The sequence below is a fragment of the Carettochelys insculpta genome, chromosome 7 (genome assembly GCF_033958435.1).
Source record: "Carettochelys insculpta isolate YL-2023 chromosome 7, ASM3395843v1, whole genome shotgun sequence".
Lineage (NCBI taxonomy): Eukaryota > Metazoa > Chordata > Testudines > Carettochelyidae > Carettochelys > Carettochelys insculpta.
The window spans coordinates 29,810,317-29,825,165 of NC_134143.1; the positions used below are offsets into that span (position 1 = coordinate 29,810,317).

A 14,849-nucleotide genomic window follows, 5' to 3' on the forward strand; every position below is an offset into this window, starting at 1 on the left:
GATTTTAAGTGCAGGTGGGGTTCACTTTGTTTGTTTTTTCAACTTCATGGCATGATCCTTCATAAAGGGTGTGTCTACACTAGGAGCTAACTTTGAAGTTAACTTTGAAGTAGCCAGCAGAGTCTACACATATTTTCCCTTACTTCGAAGTTAACTTCAAAGTGGAGCTGATAAATACACATTGGCCCTGTCTACACCAGCCAAAAACTTCGAAATGGCCATGCAAATGGCCATTTCGAAGTTTACTAATGAAGCGCTGAAATACATATTCCGTGCCTCATTACCATGCGGGAGGCTGTGGCACTTCGAAATTGATGCGGTTCGCCGCTGCACAGCTCATCCAGACGGGGCTCCTTTTCGAAAGGACCCCGGCTACTTCAAAATCCCCTTATTCCCATCCGCTCATAGGAATAAGGGGACTTCGAAGTAGGTGGGGCCCTTTTGAAAAGTAGCCCCGTCTGGATGAGCAGCGCGGCGGTGAGCCGCATCAATTTCAAAGTGCCGCAGCCACCCGCATGCTAATGAAGCACTGAATATGTATTTCAGGCTTCATTAGTAAACTTCGAAATGGCCATTTGAACGGCCATTTTGAAATTTTTGGCTAGTGTAGACATAGCCATTGTGGTGTAACGGTTTGTTTTTAGTCAAACAGCAAGGGTGGATAGCATTTCAACATTATAGAATTTTGGCCCACCACTTTTTTTCAAGGACCAGTGAAGGTTTTACTGTTGTGTTGTAAGAATTCATAAGTATTCTTATCAAGGTAAGAATTCAAAAAAGGACCGGTGTTCAGTCTTCTGCTAGTATCTGTTAGTTAACTTCGAAGTAGGGAGCCGAATTTTGAAGTTCTTACTCCATTCCCGGGAATAGAGTAATGCCCTACTTCAACATTTAACTTCAAAGTAGAGTGTGTGTAGATGCTCAACTTCGAAGTTGCTTACTTCAAAGTTGTACTTCAAAGTAAGCAACTTCGAAGTTATTTTTGTAGTGTAGACACAGCCAAACTGTTTCCAGCTATTTATACCCATTTTTCCACTTATTTAAGACCTTAAGAGACTTTTTAATGCAGTCTGGAAGGATTTAACCTATCATCTTTGTATAAATTCAATTTTAAACTCCTCAGTGAGGAGGACCTTGTATTCTGGCCATATGTATAATAGGAACATGTTAGAAAATGTCTCCGACATTCCTAACACCTGTTCAACTTCATTTATGCAAACAATATTAGACCTCTAGTCTAATTGCTGCAGATGTGCCAGTAGCAGCTGGTGGCCAATTTATGTGTGTTAACACTGATGAAGCTGAATCAGTCTTAGCAATAGTGGGAAATGTATAGAGAATGTCCTAGCATAGGCAAGGTGTTCTTCATGTTGTTGGTTAGTATGCGTCCACCTACAGTAAGCTATAAACCACTAAAATTTCTGTTGATGAATTTCAGAGGAGATTTGCACTTTGGTAATTGCTGAGGTGTTTTCAGAAGATTCTGGGAGTTTCACATGTACTGCAAGCAATAAATATGGCACTGTCTCTAGCATTGCTAGTCTGACTGTTAAAGGTAAGAGAGAATTTTAACTAACTTTCTTGCCAGTACCTATGCAAGGATCTTCCTGTCAGATTGATTACAGCAGATTGCTGGGTCTTTTCAGAACTGAATTTCTCCAGTTAGAGTGCTTATTTCCATCCTTGCAGAACATGGAGGGACAAATCCTGCAGCCGTCATTTTCCAAGCTAAACTCTTACTGACTTCAGGATTTCATCAGTAATTATTCTGATGATTTCTCTGGATTCTCTCCAGTTTATCACTTCTCTTACTCTACAACAGAGCCCAAAATAAACACATTGGCCCAAGTCCTCAACTACCACTCATATGAATTGAGCTACTTTGACACAAAGCAGTTGGTTGAGTAAAGCATTAATAAGGGGCCGGGGGGAAGACTCAGCACAGCACTTATTTGCCTTAAGCTCATGATTGGAAGGTTTTTTTTGCAACCATAAGAGTCAGAGAATTTTTTCCAAATAATTCTGAAGATGCTTGCGAACTAATTGGGGAGCAAGGGTATAGCCCTTCTAGATCTTTCAAAGTGCAGGAAGATTAATTTTTCCTCTTTATAATATTCCTATTAAGTTTAAGAAATAGATTTTGTATGAATACAGCCAAGCAATTCATTCTAAAGCTAGATAAGACTTTAACCTGAGCTTTTCCAACTGTAGGAGTTATGATTTTACTGTAGTCTTATTCACAACATTTAAGTAACAGCTTCAGTTTGCCATTTTAGGACCTGGGGACCATAGCAATACCACAGTTCTTCATACAATGAGCTCAATCAACTCAATTGCTGCCGAACAACACCATACCCCACCCATCCCTTCACTTCCAGTGGTGGATCAAGTCTCAAAACCTAAATTAGAAGGGGTTCTTGTGAACCACAATGAACCCAGGTCAAGTTCTAAAATAGGCCTCCGGGTGCACTTTAAACTGCCTGAAGATGATAAAGCAAGTGAAACATCACCAGAAGATGAAGTGCTATCTGCAAACCAGATCAGACCCCACTACTTCCAGGAGAGGATTAATGGACAGACAGTGAAAATATCAGAGCCAACCTCACCTACAAAAGAGCCCCCTCCAGTACTGGCTAAACCAAAACTGTAAGTAAAAAAGATTTTTAGTCTCAATATTAGTGGTAGGAATGATATTCCATTAAACAATCTCTGATTTCATGTGCACTCCATAAGGAAATGGAAGTGTATTGTAACATTTTAAAAAAATTTAAAAATATTTCTCCCATTTCTTTTTGTTTTGTGATTTCTGTGGTATTTTTGTGTTCTTTCTGCAAGTAAGTGATAAATCATAATGCATGGATCTAGGCAAAATGCAAACACACTCTGCAAGTTTCTCACTCAGCTCTCCTTATGCTATTCCTGGGGGAATTCTGTTCCACTGCACATGCACAGAATCTATGTCCTCTCCAGAGTTCTTTGCTTATCCACAGAAAAACAAGTTTCTGACAGGGAAGCAAAAGGGAATCACAAGAGTGGTTGTGCAGTTCTCCCCAGCAGCAGGTACCTGGGGCAACCGGCAGAGAGCTAGATCACTGTAAGGCAGTAGTGGGACTGTGAAACTCCAGCTGGTGGCTCCTATCCTGTGCCAGGCACAGCTGCTAGTTCTGGTTGAGCTGGGAAGGACAGACCTTCCTATTCTCCTGCACAGCATGCAAGACTGGGTTGGACCTACCCCAGATTTCTCCCCTGGCTGTAGGAAGTTCTGTGAACTCTCCCCGAACCCATGTTTCCTGCTCCCATCACTCCTTGACTAAAGGGGAAGGGATGCGGGGAGGATACAAGGAGCTCACCCCCATCGGCCCATCTCCTGTGCATCCAGACTCCCTTATATCCACACCCTCCCATCAAGCCTCACCCTCCTGCACTCAGAATCCCTTGATGAGCACCCTGCTACCTGCAGCTGGACTCCCACCCTGTCGAGCCCCATGCTACCTGAGTCTGGATTCCCACCCTACTGAGCTCCAACCAGCTGCACCTGGATTTTCACCCCACTGAGCCTCCATCCTCAGCATCTGGACCCTCCCCTTCACCCCCACACCCAAGTGCCCCTGCTGAGCCCCAACAGCCTTCACCTGAACTCTCCTAAAGAGTCCCATTATTGTTGCATCCAAAACCCTCCAAAAAGCCCCTTTGTGTCCAGACCCTCCCCATACCCAGATCTCCTACTGAGCCACATGCACTCATCTTACCCCACACAGAAGCCTCTCAACCCACACCTGCCTCACCCACCAAGACCCTCCACACTTGGATCCTGCCTTGCTGACCTTGCCTGCCCATACTGGGCACACCTGGCATGTATGGGCAAGACTTTGGTCCCTTTCTGGCACAGGCCCAGTCTTTGCATGGTGTCAGCAATGGGTGCAGCCTCACTGCTGAGTCTGCGTCCAGTGGAGAGAGCTGCAAACTCCCGCCTCTGTGCAGCCTGTGCCTGTGCGCCCCAGTGCCATGTTGGAGTGGCCACATTTATTTGAAAATAAAATTTAAAATACTGTGCACAAAATTTTTAATTTTTGGCACAGAATTGTTAATTTTGTGGTGCAGAATGCCCCCAAGAGTATTAAGTAATTTCATCGAGAATAGATACATGCAGTTTTGTACTTCCTATAGGCAAGTAGTTGTAAGATCTCCTGAATATGAAACTGAAGATTCATGTGATCTTCCATAATTTTATAATCCAGAAAATTAATCTTATCCCAAGACAAAACATTTAGAGCTTTAAAATGCTGTGATAACAGACACAGGCAGGATTAAAGCACTGTGGTCTGAGAGGAAATCTTAAGAAACAGAGTAATTTCATTAAAGGGCAGCTTTCGAAATCCCAACCATAATTTTTGGGCAAACTGCATCCTCTTTTATCTCTACACCCTTTTGCGGTTAATTAAAGAAATACACTTCTAGCTTTTTGCTAATGAAATTATAGAGTTCCTTGCCTCAAATGCAATTTATTTAGCAAGAAGTGTGGAGCCCTTGCTTTTTTTTTTTAAGAAAGCCAACATAACCTCTTTCATGTAAGGATTTAAAAGTACTTTCCAAAATTAACCAATTAATACTCTGAGGTAAGTTTGTAGTATCATATAATCACTTTCACAGATGAGAAAACAGAGCTTCAGTGATTTACCCACACCTTGGGTGTGTCTACAATTGCATTCCTCTTTCAAAGAGGTATGCAAATGAGGGAAATAAAATGCAAATGAGGTGCATATTTGCATATTTAACTCCTCATTTGCATATTTGTATTTCAAAAGAACTTCTTTCAAAAGAAGAAAACCAGTGTAGATGCTGCTCTTTTGAAAATAAACCCCATCTTCAAAAGAATCCTTCTTCCCATTAAATAAAGAAAAGAAGGATTCTTTCAAAGATGGGGTTTACTTTCAAAAGAGCAGCATCTATACAGGTTTTCTTCTTTCGAAAGAAGAATATGCAAATGACGGTCAGATATGCAAATGTGCACCTCATTTGCATTTTCAGTTTCCCTTATTTGCATACCTCTTTCGAAAGAGGACTGGAAGTGTACACACACCCCTTGTGTGGCACATTTGGAAAGAAAGATCAAATTCACAGTTACGAAGTGTGGAATAATAAGCTACGTGGCACGGGTTGAACCTCTCTAATCCAGAACTCTGTCATCCGGCAAACTCTAATCCAGCATAATTTTAGTTAGCTGGATGACCACTTATCATAGGTGTGGCCAAGTTTCCCACGGTCTCATAATGTTTGTTTACAGCCACCAGACCTGGCTCTCAGTTTTCTGTGCTGTTATTTAGCTGCAATTTACCCCTAAACATCTCCTAAGAGCTCAATAAGCAGTGGGAGTGTTGGTAACATGCTACAAAATATTGACATCCCAATGTCAGGCATTAGAACAAGAAAGGTTCAACCGGTAGTACTGCAGAACAGGACTTGGGAGTTATAGTGGATCACAAATTGAATATGAGTTAACAGTGTTGTGAAAAAAGAAAATGTCATTTTGGGATGTATTAACAGGCGTGTCATATGTAAGACAAGAGACGGCAGATTCTCTGCTCTACTTACCACTAGTGAGGCCACAGCTGAAATGCTGAGTCCAGTTTTGGGTATTGCATGTTGACAAATATGTCAGCAAACTTAAGAGTTCATAAGAGAGTTCAATGATCTAGAAAATGAGGTAAGCAGTGAGGTGGCAAAGTTTGCAGATGACACCAAGTTGTTCAGGACAGTCAAAACCAAAAGGGATTGTGAAGAACTACAAAAAGATCTCAGCAAACTGAGTGATTGGGCAGCAAAATGGCAAATGAAATTTAATGTGGGTAAGTGTAAGGTAATACACATTGGAAAAAATAACCCAAATTACACGTACCCCATGATGGGGTCAAATTTAGCTACGAGAGATCAGAAAAGGGATCTTGGAGTTATAGTGGATAGTTCTCTGAAGACATCCACGCAGGGTGCAGCGGCAGTTAGTAAAGCAAATAGGATGTTAGGAATTATTAAAAAAGGGATAGATAATAAGACAAAAGATATCATACTTCCCCTATATAAAACTATGGTACACCCACATCTTGAGTACTGCGTGCAGATGTGGTCTCCTCACCTCAAAAAAGATATATTGGCATTAGAAAAGGTTCAGAAAAGGGCAACTAAGATGATTAGGGGTTTGGAACAGGTCCCATATGGGGAGAGGCTAGAGAGACTGGGATTTTTCAGTCTGGAAAAGAGGCAATTGAGGGGCGATATGATAGAGGTATATAAAATCATGAATGGTGTGGAGAAAGTGAACATAGAAAAATTATTTACCTTTTCCCATAATACAAGAACTAGGGGACACCAAATGAAATTGATGGGTAGTAGGTTCAAAACTAATAAAAGGAAATTTTTCTTCACACAGCGCACAGTCAACCTGTGGAACTCCTTGCCGGAGGAGGCTGTGAAGGCCAGGACTCTATTAGGGTTTAAAAAAGAGCTCGATAAATTTTTGCAGGTTAGGTCCATAAATGGCTATTAGCCAGGGGTAAAGTATGGTGCAAGGGCAGGAGATGGATGGCAGGAGATAAATCACTTGATCATTGTCTTCTGTTCTCCTTCTCTGGGGCACCTGGCATTGGCCACTGTCGGCAGATGGGATACTGGGCTGAATGGACCTTTGGTCTGACCCAGTATGGCCATTCTTATGTTCTTATGAGAGCACCAATAAAGAACCGAGGTGTAGAAAACCTGAAGTGATGAACAGTTGAAAAAATTGAATATGTTTAGTCTAGAGAAGAAGAGGCTGAGGAAGGCAGCAGGGCTGACAGACATCCCGGGCTCCAGGGCAAATTGGGAGGGGGGCCCAGCTCTGTGCCCCAGCAAGGGCAGGGCTAAGGGCAGAAGGTGCAGGGCCTACAGCAGTCAGCCCTTAGCGTTGGTTGGATCATGATGCTGCCACATGGAGCAGCGCTTCCGCAGCAATTCAGAGGGACCTGGAGAAGGGACATTAAATTCTTTGCATAGCTGGAGTTGGCAGGGCCACCCACCTATTGTTAATGTTACCCCATACTTGAATGACTACGGACTCCTATGGAAAAAATAAGATATGATTGTGTGTTTAAAGGCTGTATCACAATGCAGATGTCCAGAGAGGCCAAATTAAACATGCATAGGAAACCTGAAACTCTGGCATTTTCTAACTTTTAAGTGCTAACTCTGAAGCCTTAAAATGTTCTTTTAACATAGTTTTTTGTGCATGATAAATTATGTAAATAACAATTCTATTTAAATAAACCTGAAGGTCCATTATGTTCATAGCATTTAGCTCTGGAGTGCAAGTTTGGAGCAGTTTCTACTTTTGAAATTTCAGAGAGAGAATTTTTTGTGTTTGAAACCCCTTCCTATATAGGAAGAGCATTAAAAAATAAGCAATAGCAGCCTATATTTCTTTGATATTAAAGGAAAAATGAAGAAATTTATTACATGATGATGCTTCACATCTTTGTTATTTACAAAGTGTTTCACTAATGGGAAACACAGTCTATTATCCATATGCTATATTTCTACCTGCATAATAACATAAACTATATCACAAACTTGTGGGAAATAGTTTGCCTTGACTGCAAAGTAAACAAAGTCTGAAGATATCCACTATAAATAACATCTAGGAAATAAAAATGGCATGAAATGCAGCTATTCCCTGAATGATGTACTTCAGCCTGGCATTGAATGTCAACACTAGTCAAATTAAGGCTGATTACACTTGTTCTTGTAGTTATTACTGAGTTTTGTTTACCTCACTCTTTGCTTCAGCACTTAGTTTAAACTTAACAGATGTTAACATGGTAGACTTGATAGTAGATTGTTAAAAGTTCATTTTAATTGTTCTCTCAGCAATACGAGTGCAAGCCCACAGACACTGGTGGAGACAAACTACAGCAGAATCTGACTATCATGTCCCTTAAATAAAGGAATCAAAGTCTCCACAGCATGGTTTTATAGTCCTGCAAAGACGTCTCTTCACCTAGTAAAGTTTAAAAAAAACAAAACTGTTCCAATACTTTGGCACTTGGAAGAAAGGGGAAAGGCTTTCAGCAGGGGAAAGGAAAATTTTATTTTAACAGTATTTCCGTCCTATCCACTTTTGTTCTCTTTGCTTGATGCCACAGAACAGAGAAGGAAAGAAGGACTAACTAGATTTTGTTATCAGTATCACAGCTTCCTCTCTTTTCCTTTTGAGATCAAGGTGTAACAAACTGCACATGAAAATTTCTGCTTTCAGAATTATGGTGGCAGGGCAGACAACCTGTGTAAGTCTGGTGTTGCACATGACAGATTTTGCCCCTCCTTGTTTTGTGTGCAGAGATCCTACCCAGTTACAACAGCTCCACAACCAGGTTTTGCTTGAACAGCAGCATCTGCAGCACCCATCTGCCCTGTCTCCAAGAGAACTGCCATTCAACACAGGTACATTGAACTTGGCCACTTCATTCAACGAGCAGCCTACATCAACTGTGTACAAGCAGGCCAAAGTCTCTCCTTCACAAACATTCAGCTATGCCCGACCGAAACAGTTCCTTGTGTCCCAGAACACCACACCACCTATCAGCTCCCCTTCCAGCTCCCCAGTGCCTACATTCAGCAGCATGCCTCAAGGAACCCAAAGAACAATGAACAAGGAAAATGTCATAGCATCTCCTTCACCAGTCCAGACAAGGTCTCCGGGAGGGTTTTCAAGCCAAACTGAGCAGCCTCTAGCAAGTCCCAAAGAACCAGTGTTGCCTCCACTGTTGCTTTCTATATCTAGCCTGAACCAGTTTCAGCCCCAGAATGTACTTCCTACTCCTGCCTCTCCGAGCAGCCGGATTCAGAACCCAGTAGCCTTTCTCAGTTCTGTTCTTCCTTCACTTCCTTCTGTACCACCAACCAATGCTATGGGTCTGCCTAGAAGTGCACCAGCTGCGTAAGTAGCACAAACTTAGAAGCTGAAGTTAGTATAGGAAGTTACTTTGAAACCATGATTAATGTCTGTGTTGTGCTCATTTGGATGTTTTGTTGAAATGATGGCATTCGTCAAATAAAAAAAAACTATATTGGTAGGTTCTTGTACTTTTGCACTTTTGGGGAAGCAGGGTTTGATTTATTCAAATCTAATACCCAATTAAAAAATCTTTAAGCCAGGCTGACATGAAAGGATGGTAGGTTTGCAAAATGATACTTGGAGGATAGGGTGGACTCAAGAGAATAGGATTAAAACAAATGGAGGAAGGATATATCGAGGACTCTCAGGACTTTGTCAGGGAGACAGAGAATTCTGTTAGTGGGAGGAAGAGATTTTAAAGGATAAGCAGATCTAAACCCATTTAGATTTATTTAAATTTTTAAAAGATTTGGTAACCAAGTCATGGTCACTCAAGGGTAGGCATATAGAATGTCTAAAATTAATTTACAAAAGGATGCTATTTTGTTTGCAACTGTTAAATATTTAAAGACCTACAGAAAAGCTCTGATGAATTAATAGTTTTCATATAAATGGTATAACTTAATTATTGGAGCAAGCGGTAGAGAAAGAATTATGTAACAGACAAGTATGTGCTACGTAACTAAACAAGGAAGTTGCTACACCCACATAATTAATGATTAAAGTGTCTTTTTTTATTTAATCAAGGTGGGTAAGGTAATATCTCTTAGTGGACCAATTTCTTTTGGTTATACAGACAATATTTTGAACTTATACAGAGCTCTTTTTCAGGTTTGGAAAATGTACTGAAAGTGTCACAGCTACATACAAGGTGCAACAGATTGTTTAGCTTAAGTCGTTGACACATATTTCAAGGAACATTCAAGCTGAAATGGCCAGACCTCCCCTGCTCCCTGCAGTTGTAGCGGAGAACGAAAAAAAGCTGGGGCAAGGGAGGAGAATTAGTGGATTATACAGTGTTGTGCATAAATCTAGTGTCTCTATTCAGTCCATGATTTTTAGTGTTTAGTAAAGGTAATAATTTAAGCACCCTGACTCATCTTTTGAGGGGGTTGTGCAGGTGTACTTTAAGGTCACTCCATATCTGACCTATTTTGTGAAAAGTATTCACCTACAGGTGTTTTTGGCTTTTATCATTTTCCTGTGTGAGCATAGTCAAAAGCATAGGGATTGCCTGATTTAATCCACATAGCTGTTATTGGGGCATTTAGTGCACTGCATGAGATATATCACATGAGCTGTGTCTACACGTGCACGCTACTTCGAAGTAGCGGCACTAACTTCGAAATAGCGCCTGTCGCGGCTACACGCGTCGGGCGCTATTTCGAAGTTAACTTCGACGTTAGGCGGCGAGACGTCGAAGTCGCTAACCTCATGAGGGGATCGGAATAGCGCCCTACTTCGACGTTCGACGTCGAAGTAGGGACCGTGTAGACGATCCGCATCCCGCAACGTCGAAATTGCCGGGTCCTCCATGGCGGCCATCAGCTGGGGGGTTGAGAGATGCTCTCTCTCCAGCCCCTGTGGGGCTCTATGGTCACCGTGGGCAGCAGCCCTTAGCCCAGGGCTTCTGGCTGCTGCTGCGGCAGCTGGGGATCCATGCTGCAGGCACAGGGTCTGCAACCAGTTGTCAGCTCTGTGGATCTTGTGTTGTTTAGTGCAACTGTGTCTGGGAGGGGCCCTTTAAGGGAGCGGCTTGCTGTTGAGTCCGCCCTGTGACCCTGTCTGCAGCTGTGCCTGGCACCCTTATTTCGATGTGTGCTACTTTGGTGTGTAGACGTACCCTCGCAGCGCCTATTTCGATGTGGTGCCGTGCAACGTCGAAGTTGAACATCGACGTTGCCAGCCCTGGAGGACGTGTAGACATTATTCATCGAAATAGCCTATTTCGATGTTGCTACATCGAAATAAGCTATTTCGATGTTGGCTTCACGTGTAGACGTAGCCATGGTGTGATTGGCATGTGTAGTACCCATAGATCTGGAAAGGTGTGTTGTGATGAGGGTACATGGTGATGGTAAATCTAGAGGTTTTGCACCTGTTGTTCTGGTAGGGTCCATTGCTGTTTTGAGTGGATGTGACCTGGCCAGTGGGGAACTTATTTCTGATTAAAATAATAACTGGTTTATTTCATACCAACATTGGGTTAATATGTACTACACTAGGAGTTGTATAGCTCATTTCATGGACAGACCTCCAAACTCTTTACAAAACATTACTACCCTTATCTTGCACATGGAATAAATGAAATGCAGCCAGGCAGTGACTGTCAAGGATAAACACAAGGTCTCCTGATTCACTGTCCTATGGACAGTCCCCCGGCCATGATTTTATGTCATATGCAGACAAATCTTGGAATTTAAAAAATTGGCCTACTCACACCACTCACCAACCTTTCAGAAGTTCAAAGAAATCTCACCCCTTGCATATTTAAGATTGCTCAGCACTACTGGATAATTGGTTTTTGCTGAGCTCAGCAACTTTCCTGAAACATATGCTTGCGCTCTTCTGCAGTCACAGCATGAAACACAGACACATAAAACTGTGCTCTCATGCTCTTACTCAGTATTTTAACTCTACCCCACCAAAGAGTGAATGAGATCTCTTCAAGCTTTTACAATCTCACAACACATTAATCAACTCCACATGTATGCAGTGCTTTACAAACTTAAACTATACAGTGCTTTACAAAACTTTTAACAATACTGAAGTTTGTTGTATTACTATTATCCATATTTTACTGTTTCTGGCTCCCAGCTCAGAACTAATTCCATTTGTAAATAGCCGCTAACCTGACAGAGGCCAAATGTACATCTTTATATGGGGGAAAGCAACAAAACGAGGGGCACAAAAATAATCCTGCAGAAAGCTGAAATGTTTTAGCTAATAAGTGAACATTTAGGTTGGACTGGATTACCTCTTGATGTGCTTTCCAGACATATATTTCCAGAGTTCCAATGTCAGGTTCTCCTAGTATAGCAATTGTTGTTTAATATTCAAATATTTATTAAAGTTGTATTTAGTTTAAAAAGAGGCAGCATCTCAGAAATAGTAGGAGAGGGGTTTGACCTAGAACAGGGGCAGGAAATAAGATGGTGGTAGTTCTCCATGGTTAGCTCTTGACAAGCCACTACTGCTGTATTTACCTCTGCAAGGATGGGTGCTTGCAGCTCCAGCTAGCCACAGATTGCCGTTCCTGGCCAATGGGAACTGGGGGAAGTGGTATCCCAGTCTGTGCTACTTCCCGCAGTTCCCATTGGCTGGGAGCAGCGATCCACAGCCAATAGGAGCTGCAAGTATCTGTACCTGCAGAAGTACAAGTAAATGTGGTGGTGGTGATTTGCCAGGGGCTAGCCCACAGGCTGGTGTTTGTCTGCCGCTGATCCAGAAAAACCAGGAGGAGGAGGGCAGAGACAGGAATGAATGACCAAGAAAAATATGAGAAGAGAAGGAAAAGACACAACCTGTATGTGGTTGCTCTGGAAATATAAACACCATTAACTTTTTGCTGTGTTACATCCATGCCTCTGTGTACCTATGCTAGATGTCCACACGTTTCTTGAATACTTTGGCATTACTGCAATGACATCATACTAAAAAGGAAGGATCTGGATCATTATACAAGGTGCAGTGTATAATGCTTATTCTTTTCTCCATGTGCGTTCTTAATTCCTATTGGCATTAATGAGAATAAAATGCACATAGTAAGATGAGTTTTTGTTTTCCATTTAATAGATAAAGCAGTCAGCTGATTTCTTCATATATTCTGAGTGTAATGAATTATATTACAAAGGTGACTGACTACTGTTTATCATTAGCAGCATTTTAGTGACTGATTTATTTTATAGATCAACCCATGGACAAATGAAGAAAAATCTAAAACCCCTGCAATTAGCAACAGATGATTATATTCATGACAGAAAAGCTGTGGCTGTAAGGGAGCTGCAGAGAAAAATGCTTTTCAAAGAGGATGTTCATCACCATAGCAGTCAACAGGTAAACAAACTGATTGTTAGTAAAGTGTATTTCACTCACTTATTATGAACAAGACAGACGCTGAGTTTTTGGGCCATAGATCTGTGTAAGGCTGGAAGGGTGATATTATGCTTCATCATAAACTCCTGTAGTGAGTAGCATCTTGTAAAACAAGCTGGAATTTTTGAAAGGATATAAAGAGGAATGGAAGTAGAATGCTGTACTTCAATAATGTCACCCATGAAAACCTATGACCTAATAAATTTGTTCATCTGTAAGATGCCACAGGACTTCTTATTTGTGAATTACATTTGTTCTTGATAATATATTTAAGTAGTAATACAGGAATGTATAATCTAAGCTATGTGTGGGAGCTTCACCTGTATTTGATTTCAGTTCCTCACTTTTCAAAATATTTAATTCATTGCATGTGTCTAAATTAATCTACCACACATTTGATACAACTTAAGTAAAGGGAACTCATTGTGTGTTAAGACTGCCTGTGTACTTTGGTTTAAACAGTGGGAATTAATGTGGTATTTTAACTATTTTTTTTGTGTACTTGAGGTTACTTCATTATAAGTGTATCATAAGAATATATGTGGTATCTGTTATTTCCTTCAGTAGGAACATCAAAACCAGAGGTAGGTGATCTTCACAAAATAAGTTTTAAACAAAACGCAAGAGAGTGAACATCAGTAGATTTCAACTAGAGTTACTTCAACTGTGCATTAATTTAGACAGAATTTAAGGCAGCAACAAAATGCTGATGGAAACTGGGGGAATTCCTTGATAATGCACATTCTACAGTCATTTACCAATACTGGGATGCATTTGGACATGAAAGACTGAGCATACTAATGGTGACAGAGCAGCCATATTATCTGTCAGAAAGGATTCTGTTCTCACCACTTACATGGGACCCCTTGTACTAGTTGTTTATGGAGGCTTAGTCCAAAAAGGAGGGATTTGCCATAGTTTCTCACAAATAAAAACTTTTTAAAAAGTGTATTTAAGGATCTCTAATAGAGAAAACAGATATCTGAAAAATATGAACCCTGTGGAGTCAGTTACCCGCTGTGCACAACTGTTGTTGTGCTTTTTATTTATGCTCTTGACCTTTCCTTTCATGAATTCCCCTCCTAGAATACTTCTAGTAAAACAACTGGCAAGTGGTATGTTTTGCAGATGAATCATAAGTGTTACAGTTTGTCCCGGCTGTGATAATAAGACAAATTAGCCAAATAGCAACTGTGAATACCAGTCAGTCTTCCAAGCCTACTGCATGATGCCAGGGGTACTACATAGCATTCAATTTATCCACTGATGCCACAGGTTATTTATATGCTGCATTTATCATTGGGTATGAGGCCAAACCAAACTTCTGATTCCTGTATCCCCAGAACTTTGAGAAAGTTCAGTTGACCAGTCTCTAATTACTATGATATCTTGCCAGACAACACCCACTTATTAGCCGCGTCTACACGAGCCAGCTACTTCGAAGTAGCCGTGCCAACTTTGAAATAGTGCCCGCCACATCTACACATAGCGAGCGCTATTTCGAAGTTGAAATCGACTTAAGGCGGTGAGATGTCGAAGTCGCTATCCCCAACAGGAGATGGGAATAGCGCCCTACTTCGACGCTGAACGCTGAAGTAGGGCACGTGTAGACGATCCGCGTCCCGCAACATCGAAATAGCGGGGTCCGCCATGGCGGCCATCAGCTGATGGGTTCAGAGACGCTCTCTCCAGCCCCTGAGCTCTACGGTGGCCGCACGCAACAGCCCCTTAAAGCTCCCTGCCCCCTGTGTTCCTGTGCAGGAAGCTGAGAGCGCGTGCAGGCAGCAGCACTGCCATGCGCTCAGCCTGCACGCCCACAGCAGCCGCAGCC

At 41.7% G+C, this 14,849-nt stretch overlaps 1 protein-coding gene across 6 annotated transcripts in view; it reads left to right on the plus strand.

Annotated features, from left to right (window-relative positions):
- Positions 1-14,849, plus strand: part of MYPN (myopalladin) — a 179,174-nt gene that overhangs the window by 88,402 nt on the left and 75,923 nt on the right. For all 6 annotated transcript variants that reach the window (XM_075000208.1, XM_075000212.1, XM_075000213.1 and 3 more), the window contains 4 exons: positions 1,439-1,555; positions 2,277-2,646; positions 8,366-8,965; positions 12,832-12,979. In XM_075000208.1, coding sequence (XP_074856309.1) covers positions 1,439-1,555; positions 2,277-2,646; positions 8,366-8,965; positions 12,832-12,979 — 1,235 coding nt within the window. The remainder of the gene's footprint in view (positions 1-1,438; positions 1,556-2,276; positions 2,647-8,365; positions 8,966-12,831; positions 12,980-14,849) is intronic.